This window comes from Artibeus jamaicensis, unplaced genomic scaffold (assembly GCF_021234435.1).
Source record: "Artibeus jamaicensis isolate MK-2021 breed Jamaican fruit bat unplaced genomic scaffold, CSHL_Jam_final contig_685, whole genome shotgun sequence".
In the NCBI taxonomy this organism is placed as follows: domain Eukaryota; kingdom Metazoa; phylum Chordata; class Mammalia; order Chiroptera; family Phyllostomidae; genus Artibeus; species Artibeus jamaicensis.
The window spans coordinates 15719485-15735193 of record NW_026521924.1 but is presented as its reverse complement, the minus strand read 5'-3'; the positions used below and the strand labels follow the sequence as shown (position 1 = coordinate 15735193).

General features: G+C 51.9%; 1 protein-coding gene across 3 annotated transcripts in view; it reads right to left on the bottom strand.

Annotated features, from left to right (window-relative positions):
- The window catches only part of TM9SF4 (transmembrane 9 superfamily member 4), a 69203-nt gene that overhangs the window by 16554 nt on the left and 36940 nt on the right, over nucleotides 1–15709 (bottom strand). For 2 of the 3 annotated variants that reach the window (XM_037143201.2, XM_037143202.2), the window contains exons 10-18: nucleotides 15535–15667; nucleotides 14587–14668; nucleotides 14416–14491; nucleotides 11671–11754; nucleotides 9604–9779; nucleotides 9118–9181; nucleotides 7591–7710; nucleotides 6939–7028; nucleotides 1732–3647 (exon numbers count right to left, since the gene is read on the bottom strand). In XM_037143201.2, coding sequence (XP_036999096.1) covers nucleotides 3498–3647; nucleotides 6939–7028; nucleotides 7591–7710; nucleotides 9118–9181; nucleotides 9604–9779; nucleotides 11671–11754; nucleotides 14416–14491; nucleotides 14587–14668; nucleotides 15535–15667 — 975 coding nt within the window. In that variant the 3' untranslated portion in view covers nucleotides 1732–3497. Of the gene's footprint in view, nucleotides 1–1731; nucleotides 3648–6938; nucleotides 7029–7590; nucleotides 7711–9117; nucleotides 9182–9603; nucleotides 9780–11670; nucleotides 11755–14415; nucleotides 14492–14586; nucleotides 14669–15534; nucleotides 15668–15709 lie in introns of those variants that run through there. The other variant, XM_053671114.1, reaches the window with a different exon arrangement.

Genomic DNA, 15709 nt, shown 5'->3' with positions numbered 1-15709 from the left:
TGAGATGTTTTAGGCATATAAAAACTGAGAGAATTCATCAACAGCAGATCTTCACTACAAGAAATGTTTAAAAATGTCTTGCAGGTGGATGGACAAGGATACCAGTTGGAAAACAGACCTACACCCAAAGGAATAAAGACCAGTAGGAACGGTGCCTACCTGAGTGCGTGTATGTAAGAGTTGTTCTTTTTTTTAAGATTTTACTTATTTATTTTTAGAGAGAAGGGAAGGGAAGGGGAGAGGGAGAGAAACATCGATGTGTGGTTGCCTCTCATGTGCCCCCCACTGAGGACCTGGCCTGCAACCCAGGTATGTGCTCTGATTGGGAATCGAACTGGTGACCCTTTGGTTCCCAGCCCGCACTCAATCCACTGAGCTACACCAGCCAGGGCAAGACTTGTTCTCACTCCACTCCAAACAGCAGGATCTCCATTCTTTCCATGTGTACATCCAACATTTATCCAGACAGACCATATTCTGAGCCACAAAAAAAACTCTCAATAAATTCAAAAGGTTTAAGTCATATTGTACAATACAAAGTGTCCGCCCAAATTCTATTATGAATCATTAACAGAAAGATCCCTGAAAATAAAATCCCCCAATACTTGCAAAGTAAGTAACACACAAATTTTTAAAAATCAGATATTAGAAAGTATCTTGAACGGAACGTCAATGCAACACAATCTACCAGAATTTCTGGCACGTTGCCACAGCAGTACTTAGGAAGCAATTTATAGCATTGAGTACCTATATTAGGGGGAAAAAGGCCTCACATACACGACCCTAAGAAACTGGAATAGAGCAATTTAACCGAGGCACTGTAGTCGGAGGTGATGGGGTGCAATAGACAGCTGTTATTTTTGTTGCCTTACACCCCTTCACTATGGGAAGTGGTCCTTGTTTCATCACTCATTCCAAGTGATTCTAGTGGGGCTCAAACCCACCATAGCCAACACTCTTGGAGTATGCAGCCCACAATACTATTCTATTCCCCTGAACTTAGTGACTGGTCCAATATGTGCCAACAGTAATCGAGGCTGGGCCCACCAGAGACCTCTCCTGGGATTTATCTATATTAAATATACTGAAGTCGGGAAGGAGATGTCTTTTTTTCCAGGCTTTCCAAACCAGCTAACATTTAAGCCTAAAGCAATGTGTGCCGGGTCCCCGCTACCTCCCGCACAGAGATGACTCCAGACCATGGGACGGAAGGGCCAGAGAGCAGCAGAGGGGGAAGAAGGGAGAACCCTAAGGCTATCCTCTGAGCCCATGGATCTATGCAGACACCAAGCCAAACCATTCCTCTCCTTCTGGTGACTTAAGGAGCCAATCAGTTCCTCTTCAGGCTTAAGCCAATCTGACCTGTTCCTACTGCTTGCAGTTGAAGGAGTTTTGCATGACAGAGAAGTGAGCTGGTAGTAAAACATTGGAGATGGTTGGTGGGCATCTAATACCAGGTCTCACTGCTACCAAAGCTCCCAGTTAAATACAATTTCCTACTTGTGGGATCAGAGGGACAGATGCTTATGATTCAGAACGTAGGGGCTGAGCAGATGGGAGAGGCTGTGGACTTGTACCAGGCTGGGGAACAGCAGTGGCCTTGACACTGGGAAGTCTGACATGAGACGCCTTCGAGGGAAACCACTCAGCTCCACCTGTTTGGAGAAGCAGCCTCACCTCAGCTTGCAAGAGACTCACCCCAACCCTTGCAAGAGACTCAAGAAACATGACAACAGGACAATGGCATATTTATTTACATTTGGACCAAAAAAGGCATACAGGCATTTTTTAATTAAAAATAATGACGATGATTTAAAAAGTAAGAAAAACTGATGACGCATAAATCCTTTACTAGAAGTCCATTTCCCTACTCCCCCTAAAAAGACTCTCTTAGGGAAAAAAAGAAATGCAAGATTTGAAGAAACAAGATTTCATTGTCATTCTCTACTGCTTGGGCTCCTTTTCTGCAACCTGATTCTTCGTGGCTGCCACGTGGCAGTGGCGTCACTGTGAGGCAAGGTTGAGAAGTTCACTGGCTTCACTGGTGGGGCTGGGACTGCTGGAGGGATGGGGGGGAGGGGGGAAGAGTGTGTTCCTAGCTTAACCAGCATCCTGACCTTTGTCTTGTAGTGGGCGTCCCAAAGGGGCTGGAACAGGGGTGAGTGACTGTTACTTAGTCCCTAATCCTTGGGTGGGTTTGGTCTCTTGTAATTTAAGAGCAAGTGTGATGTGAACAGAGTGGGTGGGGGCCTTAGCCCCGAGTGTTGACAAAGGAGCCAGACCTGCTGTGTTGGCGTCCTTTAACTTGGGGAAACTGGGCTCCTTGCCTATCTATTCCCGGGAACCGGGGAAGAAATGACAGAACTTACCTTCCATCTCTCTTCTCACCAGCAGTTTTCTGGGTGTCCCCCAAAGGAGGCAAGAACTCAGATGGGGGTGGGGAGGTGGGTTTGGCTAAAAGAGCTGTGCGTGGGCACTGAGGCTGGGGGGTGTCAGGCAGCCAAGGCCTCTTCCCAGCCTCCTAAAAGAAGAGGTCTGAGGTCCAGGCCTTGTTCTGCCCTGGAAGTGGGGAGGAGAGGCCCTGCCACCTGCACACTTTGCAAAGAACAGCAGCCCCCCAAGAAGGGGCTGGCAGAGCAATCCTGAGGGGTGAAGACCCTCAGCCCGGACAGACACATGGATACTTGGCTTGGCTCTGGAAATACCTGGCCCTAGATCCAGGGTTTCTTGGCACAAACACAGTTCATTTCAAGTCTCTTCTCTGGTCCAGCAAATTCCTGCTGCTCCCCAGTACTTCCGGGGATCTCCGTGTAGCAACCAAGACTGGGCTTGCTCCTGGTGATAAGATGACCCAGAGGCCTGGCTAGCAGCCCTACTGTGGGCAGCCCTGGGAAGAGGCTGAGGAGGCCAGAAGAGGGAGGAGAGTGGCTGGTGGAGGCAGGATGGCACTGAGGGCGCGCGTCCGGCTAGAGCTGTGCTTGTAGGGGTGGCATCAATGGTGCGGACAGGTGATGAGAGGCTTGGAGACCTCACTGGTGCCCCCGCAGGCCCAGTGCTCCTCTTCCAGTTAGTTGTGGGATGGCCAACAGCCCTGAGAAACTGAGGTGGAGACAGTGACCAAAACCCAGTGTCTCGGTGCATTTATCCATGCTGGATCCATTGTTAACAAAAAGAACTAAGGAAAAAAACCCTAACCCAAAATAAACCTGAACAGGTCCGAGAGTTCCTGCTGGAGGGAACTTTCTTAGCACTGGAGAAAACACCGCCCACAGAGAACCTTACCCCCACAGAACTGGAGTAAGATGATGAAGAAAAATGCAAGACGTATCTACAGGCCCTCCCGCCCCCCACGCATCCAGCCCCGGGATCCAGGAATACTGTGCCAGGAGTTACATTCCAAACGAGCAGGCGTCACTTTATTTTGCATGCCTGCAGCTCCCCACGCAGGGTGGCCTCCTGTCCGTGGACAGAGCGGGCCTGGCCGTGGCCCGCCCTCGTCAGTCTATCTTCACTGCTGCGTAGATCTTGCGGACAAACATGTAGGCTGCATAGAAGCCAATGGTGCCCGTGAGGAGCCAGAAGGACAGGACCATGAGGGCAGTGTAGCCAAAGTAGAGGAGAGAGGGAATGAACTCAACGATGTCCAGCTGAGGCACAAGTGGGAGAGAAGAGAAGGGTGGACGCTTAGTGGCAGCCTGCCGTGGCCAACTGCCCCCTCCCCCTCCTCATCGATCTCACGGCGAAGCTGCAGCCTGGTAGGAGAGGGGCTTGCTCCAGGTGGGCAATGAGGGGGAGGTGGCGCCCGCAGCCACAGTGAACCTTTTTCAATACCGGGGCCCACACATTGCCTTGGCTTCTCACAACCACGGTGGTAGGTTATCAGTATGTGTTATGCAAGGGCACATGGAGGTTAAACACCCACAGTCATACAGCTAGGAAGTAGAAAGAGCTGGGATTTGAACCTGGGGGTCAGAGGACTGGGAGTCAAAGGCTCAATTCATCTGACCTAGGCCATTTCTGGCTAGAGTAAGAGGGGGAAGGAGTCTTTCCAGGGAAGGGCCCACAAGCTCACTGCAAGACAGGGATAGTCTCAGAGGTGAGGGCCAGAGTGCAGCAGATGGGGACAGCCACAGCTGTGCCATCTCTCCACCCTCCACGGTCCCAGTACAGTGCAGTGACACTCCTGGAAGGCTGGAGCAGCAGACAGGGAATGTGAGACGAGAGAGGTGTTGAAGACGCCCGGCTTACGGAGCAGAGAGTCACCACCTGCCTGCACCAGGCTACGGTTCCCTCTTCCTCAATCGCTTCTGTCATTTTTTGTTAACATTTCATAGGGATTCCACCTTAGGCACTCTGTACAGTGCAGACGCCTGGGCGGGGAGGCCCAACGTCTGTGCTGTGGTGGAACCTTGGTATTGAGACCTGCCCGGCACACACGGGCCTGAGTGGGGCCCGTTCCAGGGCTCATGGGCGCACACATGGTCACAAAATGCCAAGAGCCCAGAAGAAAACAATAAACGTCACTGTTTTGAGACTTTCCCCCTGAGGTCAAACAGTCTCAGACTGGGGTGAAGCCCATGTTTTCAGGGTCAACCCCCATCTCTCCTTTTATAAACTTTCTTGTGGCTGGAAATAGAGTGTGGGTGACGGAGGTGGGTGTAGGGGACAGGGCAGTGGTATATCCAGTGGTAAAACCAGGAAAGGGATGAGGCAGAAAGGCAGCACTGGAAAGGGCCCTAGAATTCAGACCGGCCAAGGAAGGCACTGCGGATGGAGGAGGTTGTTAGAACAGAGAAGGACCGGGCAGGGGGCTGTTAGGACTCGTTTGCCTGCACTGTCTCCCGTCTCCCTCCCGCCCAGTGTTTGGGAGCATCCACTCGCCACTCTGCGGGGCTGGGGGTCCTAGGACAACACCTGAGCTAGTCGGCCAGTGCCCCGTCCTACTGGCCCTGAACAACAGCGAGGGATGGCAGGGAACCCGGGCCAGTAACAGTCTTCCCTGGGACTGATAACATGATGGCACGAGACAGATTCCTTTCACTCCCGCGCTACCAGGGGCCAACTTTCCACTTGGTGGAAAGATCCTGCCTGCAGACCGAAGCCAAGAAAACGCACACAGAACTGGGGCGTGGACACAGCGCCCCGCCCTTCTTAAACTTTCCGGTTATATCAGCCAGTATATTCCCTTTTCACTCAAGCCAAATGGAATTGGGTTTTGGTCACTTTCTACTCAAAACAGGTCTGATTTATGAGCTATAAAGGAGGGAAATTACCCATATTTCGCCATGTATAATGTGCACTGTTTTGCCCAAATTTTTTAGGGGAAAAATAAGGATGTCTATTATACTTTAGTACCTGAAATACCTTATATCTGATACCTTGTATCTGTGGTTGTGGTTTGTAATTATTTGTTACATAAAATTTTTTGTGCCATAATCTGTTAAAAAAAATGCCAAAGTTCCTTTATAATACAAAAACAAGCACCCAACTATAAATAAATAAGTGAGTGAACTAAAAAATTAAAACAAAAAATTATTTTCCTGGAAGTTTGGGCCAAAAACATGGGTAGGCATTATACACAGCAAAATATGGTAGATTTGTTCTGGAAGATTCCAGAATTCTACGGTCTGAAGACACAAGTTACTAGGAGGCAGGTTTCAGTGTGCATCAAGAAAACACCAGATAATGACAGGAGCTGCCCAAAGAGAGAACAGGAGTGTTGGGGGTGGGGGTGGGGTTCTTCTGTCACTGGATTTGCTAGGGCAGGGTCCGCAAACTTTTTCTTAAAGGGCCAGATTATAAATAGTTTAGGTTTTGCAGGCCATATGGTTTCTGCCTAACTACTCAACTCTGCCACAGTGGTATGAAACCCACCGTTATGTAAATGAAGGAGCACGGCTGGTTCCAATAAAACTTAATAAAAATAGGCCCCTGGGTTACAGTTTACTGACCCCTGATTACTTGTTGGAATCACTGGAAAAGAGGGGCACAGTCAGCACACCGGAAGCAGAGGTGCATTACCACACTAAATGATTCCTACAGCCCTTTCCAACCTGATCTGTTTGGGGAAGAACACTCCAGGCTTCAACCAACTGACCTATGACCCTAGTTTTGGAATACACCCTGGTTGCAAGCAGAGGACCATCTACTTTTGGGTTCTGGGGACCCAGAGCACAGCTGGTGAGACCAAGTCTGCTGTGTTAGCCTCAGAGGGGAGGGCCCGCCGGAGTGCCGAGCCTCCTCTCGGTGGCCCATTTGGTTGGTGTTATGCATCATTCTACCAAAGCTGTCGTGGGCTGTTTGCACTTTCACTCGGGCCACTGTGGGAGACAGAAAGCTCGTGAATGCCTGTACCCAAGTCGGGTGAGCCAAGCTCCCTTTCATGCGCCCACGTTACCTGTGTGGTCACACAGCATGGCCGACCCGAGACACTGGCGAAGCCCTGGCCCACCCTGTCCTTACTGTGAGGGCCTGAACGGAGCTTGAATGCACAAGGGAAGGGGCATCCAAGACAGGAGGCCCGAGGTCCCAAGTTTGGGTGTTAAAGGCTGTTTCATCATCTTTGTTAACTCTCCTTATTTACCTTCTTTATCCTCTCACGTTCTTTTTTTCTAGCTTCTTGAGATATTATCAGTGTCTCTTATTTCGTATTAAAAGCAGTGTAAGGTATTTTTTTCTTTAAGTATCCCTTTGGCTGTATCGCACAGGTTTTGCATGCAATATTCTTATGGGTATATATTCTGAAGGCTTCTGGCTCCCAAATATACAGAACACAGATTTCCTTTCCCTAAAAAGATGCATGTTCCAGAATAGAGACAGTTCTACTGTCACTGGTCCCCACAGTGATGGGATAGTAAGATCCAGATACTTGAGTTTTCCTCTCCACCACCCTTCCGAGGAAGGGCTAAGAAGCCTTGTGAACAAAATAAGGGCGGTACCTTGTTAACAAAATAAAAGATGGCGTAGACCAGGACATAGAATGCAGATCCCCCGGAGACCAGGAAATTCCTCCACCACCAGCGGTAATCCTGAGGAGGAAACAGAGGGGTCAGAACCTCTTCCCCAAGTTTTGCAGATGCCCCAGGGGCTAAAGACTCTGGGTGAGAACAGTAGTATTTGGGGTGATGGGAGTGTTTTATATCTGGACTGTAACTGGTGGTTTACAACTGTACATATTTTAAAAAACACACTAAAAGAGTGAACTTTACTGTTTATAAAATATACCTCAGTTTAAAAAAATCAACAACAAAAGAACAGTAGTAACGACAACTAACATGTTGTAAGCAAACGCTCCCCCACGTGCCAGGCACCGTTCTAAGTGCTGTACGTGAGTCAGGCCAGTTTCATCATTGCAGCGGCCCGCCGAGCCAGGTCCTACTGCTGTCCTCCCCACGTGAGGAAAGCACCGGGGTTAAGCAACTGCCAACCAAAGCTCCTAACGACCGAGTCCACTGAATAAATGGAGGCTCAGAGAGAGGAAGTGACCTCAAGACCTCACGGCCAGAAGGAGACCACACGGCAACTCAGCTTCACTGACCCATCAGTGTTGGACCCAGGCACCCTCCCAACTCCGGGCCCCACCCCCCTTACCTCTGCACACAGCTGAAAGTACACCATGACGATGCTGATCTGTGAGCAGGACACCACCAGGATGATGAAGACGAGGAACAGGAAGCCAAAGAGGTAATAGAACTGATTCTCCCAGATTGCCTGTGGACACATCACAGCTGGCCTTCAGCTAACCTGCCTCTACCCAGTGGCCCTGTCGCCTGACATACCCCGCCTGTCCTCAGGACACCATCATGGGGCCTGTGGGCCTGGCATGTGGCTCTGACTGGTCCCTCGTCCCTGGAGCAGAGGGTCAGCCAGGCTTAGAAAGTGGCTGGGGGCATGGCTGACCCTGCGATGGGTGGGCCCCAGAATGAACACGGCAGCCTGTAAAAAGTGACAAACCCCACCCCCATCCAAACGACACAGCAGCCACCACCACCCAGGGGCAGCCTACCACATGCCAAGCAAGCCACATGCTTTGTGGACATCTCCGCACGTGAACCTCTGAAAGTGTGGACTTTTACAGCTCAACAAGTTGAGGCTCAGTGCAGCTGGTGACTAGCCCAGGGTCATACAAAGGGAATTGAGGTGGCTTTCCTGGGAGGGCAGCCGACCCATCCTTTGACCCTTTTCCTCGGCAGGGTTGGGTGGGCAAGGGGATCTCAGCAAGGAGGGGCTGGGCCACTCCAGAGCAGTGAATACTTGTCCAGCGCTGACCTGGTGCCAGGCACTCTCTGTGCTGGGCACTGAGTTAGGTCAGAGAGACTCCAAAGGCTGGGAGGAGCCCTACTGCCAATTTTCACCTCTGCAGGCCTGGCGCCGGAGCAATCATCATCACGACACAGCAATGATGTTTTTTTTAACCTCAGTGGAGGACATTTTTTCCTTGCTTTTAGAGACAGAGTGAGAGAAGGAAGGGAAAAAAATATCGATGCAAGAGAAGCATCGAGCAGTTGCCTCCTGTACACACCTGGACCAGGGATCATACATGCCTGGACCAGAGACTGAGCCTGAAACTTAGGTATGTGCCCTGCCTGGGAACCGAACCTACAATCCTTTGGTTATGGACGATGCTCCGACCAACTGAGCCACAGCAGCCAGGGCCACAAGTACAACTTAACAAGCATTTTCTGAATGTCACCAGGTACTACTATGCCTTTATAGACATTATCACATTCCAACCTCACAATGGTCCTGACAAGTAGGCCTCATTCCCTGCCACTTTCCTGGGAGTTTTGAGTAACTCAAATAAAGATGTGGAGAAACTTGGAAATCAAAGCAGATGCAACAATATTAACAACAGTGGTGACTGAGTGCAGTATACCTGAGGCAGCTTCTCCTCACTGAGCCCTCCCACGCCCTATCTCATCCGACCTTCCAAGCCGTTCCGAGAGGCAGAACTATGACCCCATGTCAGAGAGGAAAGTGGGGGCTCCAAGAAGTTAAATGGCCCATTAAATCTCACGGGCAGTAAGAGGCAGGGCACCTAAGTAAAGGGGTAGGGAGCAGGCCGCGTGAATGAAGGCCGTGTGTGCGGAGGGGTGGGGAGCAGACAGCACTACTCACACTGAAGATGAAGAAGAGCTCGATGAACATGGCACCGAAGGGCAGAATCCCAGCCATGAGAATGCTGCGGCAGAACAGGAGGGTTAACAGTGAGGAGACTTGGCCGCAGGACGCCCGGGGCTCCCTCCCCGGCCAGCCTGACTGAGAAGGCTTACGGGGTGTGGTGGTTCTAATGCTCCCAGCACGCTTTTGCACCATGATAGCCTCCTGAGAGGTAAGCATCGTTCTCTCCATTTTACAGATGGGGGAACTGAGGCACAGATGGACAAGGTGACTCCCCCGTCCTGGTTGCTGGGCCACCACCAAATCTGCCAATAACTCAGACCTCTTTATCATGAAGGCTGTCAGAGCCAGCTGCGCTGGAGAACACCTGCCACAGTGTCCTCTGGTGGCGGGGTGGGGTGGGGGTGGGCAACCTTCTCCCATGTCTTCCTAAGGTGCAGTGCTGGCCTCACCCACTCCAGAAGGGCCCCGCTGGAGACTCACCCCACAAATCGGTTCATGTACCACCGCTGTTCGGGGATCTGCCGGGGAATCTGGTTGGTGCGCACGGGGTTGTCATACGGCTGCTTGCGGAAGCCAAAGTAGTAGCCCAGGTAGACGAGGGGCAGGGAGATCCCGAACCACATGCACAGCAGGGCCACCATGGTGGGAAAGGGCACCTGTGCGGGCACAGCACCAGGAGGGCCCATGAGGCCCTGATGCCCAGGCTGGTGGCTGTGCAGGGGGCCGGGGGACCTTCTGGGCTCCCAGGGAAGGAGGGGCACAGCAGGGCCACCATGGTGGGGAAGGTCCTGCAGACACACCCCCACAGGGTTCCTGGCCGGCACTCCTGGAGCTGACGGCAGCCTCGGGGAAAGGTGGAGTGAACACGGTGGGTTCCCTGGGCTGTGAAGGTGGAACCTCGGCGTCCCAAAGGCTGACACCCAGGGAGGGAGTGGGAAAAGGACAGGGAAGGGGGGATCTGAGAGCATGAGAGGAGAGAGCGGCCAAAATGAAGGGACATTCATTATGTGTCTGGTATGTTAGGGGAAGAAATAAAGGCCCCTGCACCACCGTGTGCTGCCCATTTTGTTAAAATAAACCCTCCTAGTATACTGCTAAGTAATGAAGCAGGCTGTAAGACTGCGCATCTGGAACTCCGTTTCAATAAAAACACCAGTAATTACATGTGTAAGTGACTAGAAAGACCTATTCCAGAAAGTTAACAGTATTTTCCCAGCTGAGCTATAAAAGATTAAAACGGATTTTTCATTTTTTTTAATGCACTTATTTCTTTTCTTTTTAAAAAAAATTTTATTTACTTATTTTTAGACAGAGGAGAAGAGAGGGAGGAAGAAAGGGAGAGAAACATCAGTGTGCAGTTGCCTCTTGCGCTCCCCACGTGGGGGACCTGGCCCACAACCCAGGCATGTGCCCTGCCTGGGAACTGAACCAGCAACCCTCTGCTTCGTAGTCTGGTGCTCAGCCCACTGAGCCACACCAGCCAGGGCTCATTTTCTTTTTCAGCCTTTTCTCTAAAGTAGTATGTTTTTATAAGAATCATGCAAAAAATAAATGAATTCATATATGTCAAGTATTTAGAACAGGACTTATTCCAAAGTAAGCACCACATAAATGTTTGTTATTCTTTTGTAATTTTAAATTACATAATTTGATTTTAAATAAATTAAAAAAAAAGGAAACTACTGAAAAACCACAGAGTGGAGATCTACACACATAAGTAGCATTTATCTCTGGGTGGTTGGATTATGGGTTATTTCTGACTTCTTTCTTAACTGCTCTGTACTTTCCAAAATTTCTACGAGTGTTTTGTAATGAGCAGTTCGTAATTGGGAGAGAAATGTTGAAAGAGAGCAGGAACACAGGTATAAGAAAGGAATTAAGAGGAAGAGCACAACCCGGTTTTCCTAGGGCAGCTCCCTGGACTACGGGGAAGAACCGGCCTCGGGCGGCCTGGACTGGAGCCTCACCCCGCACCTTTAGCGAGCACCTGCGGGTGGAGGGGAGGTGGCTCTACCTGCTGTGGCTGCAAAGGCCAAACGCCTGCCCCACCTCTACCTCGGCCTTACTAATGGGTCGAGACCCCCTCTCCTGACCCTCACCTGAGTTTGCAGCCCTGCTCAGTGAGACCTGGGCAGTGCTAACAAGGATGGGTCGGCAGGGCCTCCCTCTGAGGGCAGGACGACCCGCAGGGGCTGGTGCTGAAGCACAGGGACTCGCGGAGGACAGCCCCTTTTGGGTACTGACCTAAGAAACTCGTACCAGGCAGCTGTCCTCGGCTGGGACAAGGGGAAACTCCCCAGCTGGCCCCTGGCTGTGGAAACCTCCCGACAGAGAAGGAAGCTTTGGCGAGCTGTCTGAAAAAGCCCACAGGAAGGCCAGGGCTCGGGCCAAAAGATGGGCAGGGCGGGGGAAACCCCAGCTAGCCCTCCACCCCCCGGGGCTGGAAACAGAACTCTGAAGGCTGAGAAGAGAGGGGAACAGCAGGAAGTGAGCTGCGGGAGTGGGGCTGCGCACAGCAGGCCCTTCCTCGCTGGGGAGGGCACTTACCGCTCCTGATGAATGCTTTCCCCAGATGAAGCAATTCAGTATGAAGCAAATGCCGAAAACCACACCAGGGTACAGTGTCGCTGTCTGGAAGCAAGAAGGGCCAAGTTGGGGAGCTTCATATAGGGAGCTTCCACCTGTCTCAGTGGGGCCCCCACACTATAGGTTCTCAACCCGTCCCTCCTTGTCCTCGAGGACTCAAGAATCATCCCCCCCAGAAAGCAATCCTTGATCCCCAGACTGGGCAGGACTCCTGTTCTCTGCCCTCTCGGGTCAATGAACTGCCCCTTTCTTGCCCTCATTTCAGTTCGTAATTCCATATTGTTGTTAGCTAACCAATGTCCGCCTACCCCAGATGGGGAGAGTGTGCCCCTGTTCACCGATGTACTCCTAGACCTAGAATGCAGCAGTTGCTCCATAAATATTTGCTAAACAAGGAGTGAATTAATAAAACCTTTTTTTAATAGAGAGGGAAAGGGAGGGACAGAAACACTGATTGGTTGCCTCTCATATGCACCCCAACTAGGGACCGAACCTGCAACCCAGGCATGTGTCATGACCGGGCATCAACCCAGCAACCTCTCACTTTGCAGGACGATGCCCAACCAATGGAGCCACAGAGATCAGGATTAAATGAGTACAATTTCTACAAATCATTTATGCCTGGGTCCCAACCGAAACTGCCTAGACTGGTGGTTAAGCTTCAGTCGAGTCTTAGGGGCAGCAGGTGCTGAGCTGTACTTGCACCATTTCACCTCGTCCTCACTGTAGGCCTAGATGGGGACTGAGGACAAGAGGACATGGAGGCCCAACGATGTTAAATACAAACCCCCACAGTCAGTTAAGGGTGGAACAGGTTCAAACCTAGGCAAGCTGATTCTAGAACCCATGCTCCTGATCCCCGTGTTGTATTCTATTCAGCTAGAACCTCTTGGGCTGGGGCCCTGGCACATAGAACCAAAGTCCCAGAACTACAGTCGAGCCTCCTTTGCCACTGCAGCTGCCTCAGCACCCAGGGGGTGGGGGTCACTGACCATGATGCCTGAGGCCCTCTGCAGTCTGGTGCTCAACCCCCGGTGCCAGTGCCGTCTTTGGCCAGAGCCGCCCCACCCAGCGACTGGTCACTGCCCTGGCATGCTCCTGGGCCTGTGCGTGTAGTTAGCAACCCCTCAGGGTCTCCGCCTCCCAAGTGCTGATGCTGTACCAGAAACCTTTCTTGCTCAGTCTCTTTCCACACGGCCACGCCAGAGGCAGGTGCAACCATCCCCCATGGGAGAGATGGGAAAACTGAGGCTCAGAGGGCTGTTCAAGGTTACCAGCCAAGGAAAGAACAGAGCCGAGACTGGGTTCTAGGAGATCCCGGAACCTGAGAACTCCCTGTGGCCACTTTCGTCAATTTGAAACCCTTAAGGCCCAGCTCAAATGTCGTCTCCTCCCTTCCTGTATGTTCCTGTTTTACTCGGCCATGTAGTGGGGAATTCCTTGTCTGTCTTCCTGGCTGATATTTAGGGACTGGACACTGTGATAGATACCAGGGGTAGAACAGGGAAAAAGTTCCAAGAGGGAAGACAGACCCATAAATAGGAAATAACATACACGGTGCTACTTTAGGCACGAGGCTCTAGCAGGCTCCTCTGGGGCACGAAAGAGGACACAGAGAGAGGAAGGGGGAGGTCGGCTCCCAGAGGAGTGATGCTGGAACTAGTGAGAGTTAAAAAGTGAAGTGAGAGGGCGAGGGGGTGGCGTGCCCGGGCAGAGTCCACGGCAGAGGCTGGAGGAGAGGAGAGCAATCATCTCCCTGTGCTACTGCAGGCTGCAGCAGATGCCCACCTGTGCAGGAGTCAGAGCACCAGGGAAGGGCCAGAACCTTGCAGGGAGACCAGGGACGTCCAGGATAACCAAAGGATGAGGTGAGAGGCAAAAATGCCTAAACTTGGGCAAGAGTCCTAGAGATGGAGACGAGAGGGAATTCATGGACTATTTGGCAGAGAAATTCTCAACACTTAATACCTGGTGCTCCTGGTGGAGCATGAGGAAGTAGAAGAAGCAAAGGAAACTACCCAGGTGTGTGGACTGGGGGCCTGGGTAAATGACCATGTCACCAGGTGCAAGGAGCGGGCTTGGGGAAATAGAGACCAGGTCTGGTGTGAGACCCACTGGGAGATCCTGGAGGGCAGCTGGTGAGAGACCTCGCCAGGGAAGTCTCACCAGGGCAGGAGGCAGGCCTTTGCTCCTCTGCAGATCACACACAGCATCTTGAGAACATGCCTGATGTATCAAGAATCCTGGAACCTTTCTTGATTCTTCCAGAATAATCGCCATTATTTCCCTTCTATACTGAGGTTTTACTGCATGCCAGGGACGTGGGAGCCAGAGCTGAGATGGTCTGAGCTTAAACTGCACCCCACAGGCTTTCTAAATGATTTCAGAACACTGGGACTGAAGGCTTCTCCGAGTTCGGCACCAAGGGACTCCCTGGTTCTCTGAAGGCCTCACTTGCTCTTGGCTCAGGGCTCCCTGGGAGGTAGGGTCAGCTCCCGGCATCCTTTGATTTCTATGGCCTGACAGGGGATAGAGAGGGCAGCACTCCTGACCCTCAGGACACACTCTTCCCCGTCCATCCATGGTGCTGCTGCTCAACCCCTGGCCCGAGAACTCTCTCAGGGCCTGCCGACACTGCTCCTGAGGCGCCCAGGGAGAAGCTGCTCAGCTCCCCACCAGCACGGGGAGGAGGTCGAGGACACTTACACAGAAGGCTCCTTTCTTCCACCGATGGCCTTTTAGAGTGCGGTACAGACGGCCGGCAGAAAATCCACCGAAAACCCTGTGGGAAACGGCAGGGACCCACACCAAGGGACCTGGTTAGCTGGAGCACAGCTGTTGTGTGCCAGCCCCTGGAGCCCGCCTAGACACACCTACCCCATGAACATGAAGAGGAAGCAGGCTGTGGTCATGAGAGCTCCCCGGCTGGAGGGCGACAGCATCCCAAGCATGGCCACAACTATGGAGGGAGGGGAGAGAGGATAGAGTTGGGATGGCTGGTCACTGCAAGCCCAGTCCCCCATACTGGTTGGCTGACATGACCTTGGGCAGATGAGACAAAATAAGTATACCCGCGCTCTCTACAGGAGAAGACTGGGTCTTAGCTGGGGTTCAGAGGGTGCAGCAGCTGCTGGGCCTTGGCTGGCGGCATCTTAACTGAAGCTTCCAGCCCACAGGGCACTTGCAACCAACCAGGCACTGAGCTTAGAGCTTTACGAATGCCAGCTCACTGAATCTACCTTACCAACCCTAAGGTGGAGGTTAATTTCCCCATTTCTTAGATGGGAAAACTGACACTCACAGAAGTTAAGGTCACAAAGCTTGGAGCTGATACAAACTTAAGCAGATTAGTTGCTACCAGCTTAGATCTTAACATCTTATCACACATCCATACACAAATTGGAACTATGTGAGGTGACAAATGTTAACTGAAATTATTGCAGACTGACTTCAGAACTGTTTGTAACTACTATATATTAGTTTTTGGAGGGCTGTTATTGAGAAAAAAAGATCTGATTCCAGCCCTCATCCTGGTGCTGACTTGGTAAATCACTTAATGCCTGATGGCAAAAGGAAGCCAGCCTCACAGCACTGACGAGTGGCCTCACCAACCGAGTGGACGTGGTGGGCTATCAACAGTGCTGGGAAGCTCGGAGGAGCATCGGACTGCCAGGGCCCGGGCTGAGAGGACCCAGACTCTGCCGAGACGGGCAGCCCAGAGTTGCCAACATGCCCCCGTTCTCCGGGAAGGAAGGCCCGCCCTCTCCAGACACAGGACCGGGTGACAGCTTCCCACCCCGAGCCCAGCCTGCCAGGCCCACTCACAGATGACGATGAGGATCATACAGAAGAGCTGAATGCCTGAGCCCAGCAGGGAGCTGAGGATCATGGGGTACTGGGGGGGCCTGAAGACATCGCCATGCACCAGCTTCCACCCCGACTCTTCCATGGTGTCTTCCTACAGCAAAGGGCCAGAAAGTGAGGCTGCTGCTTTGGCTCT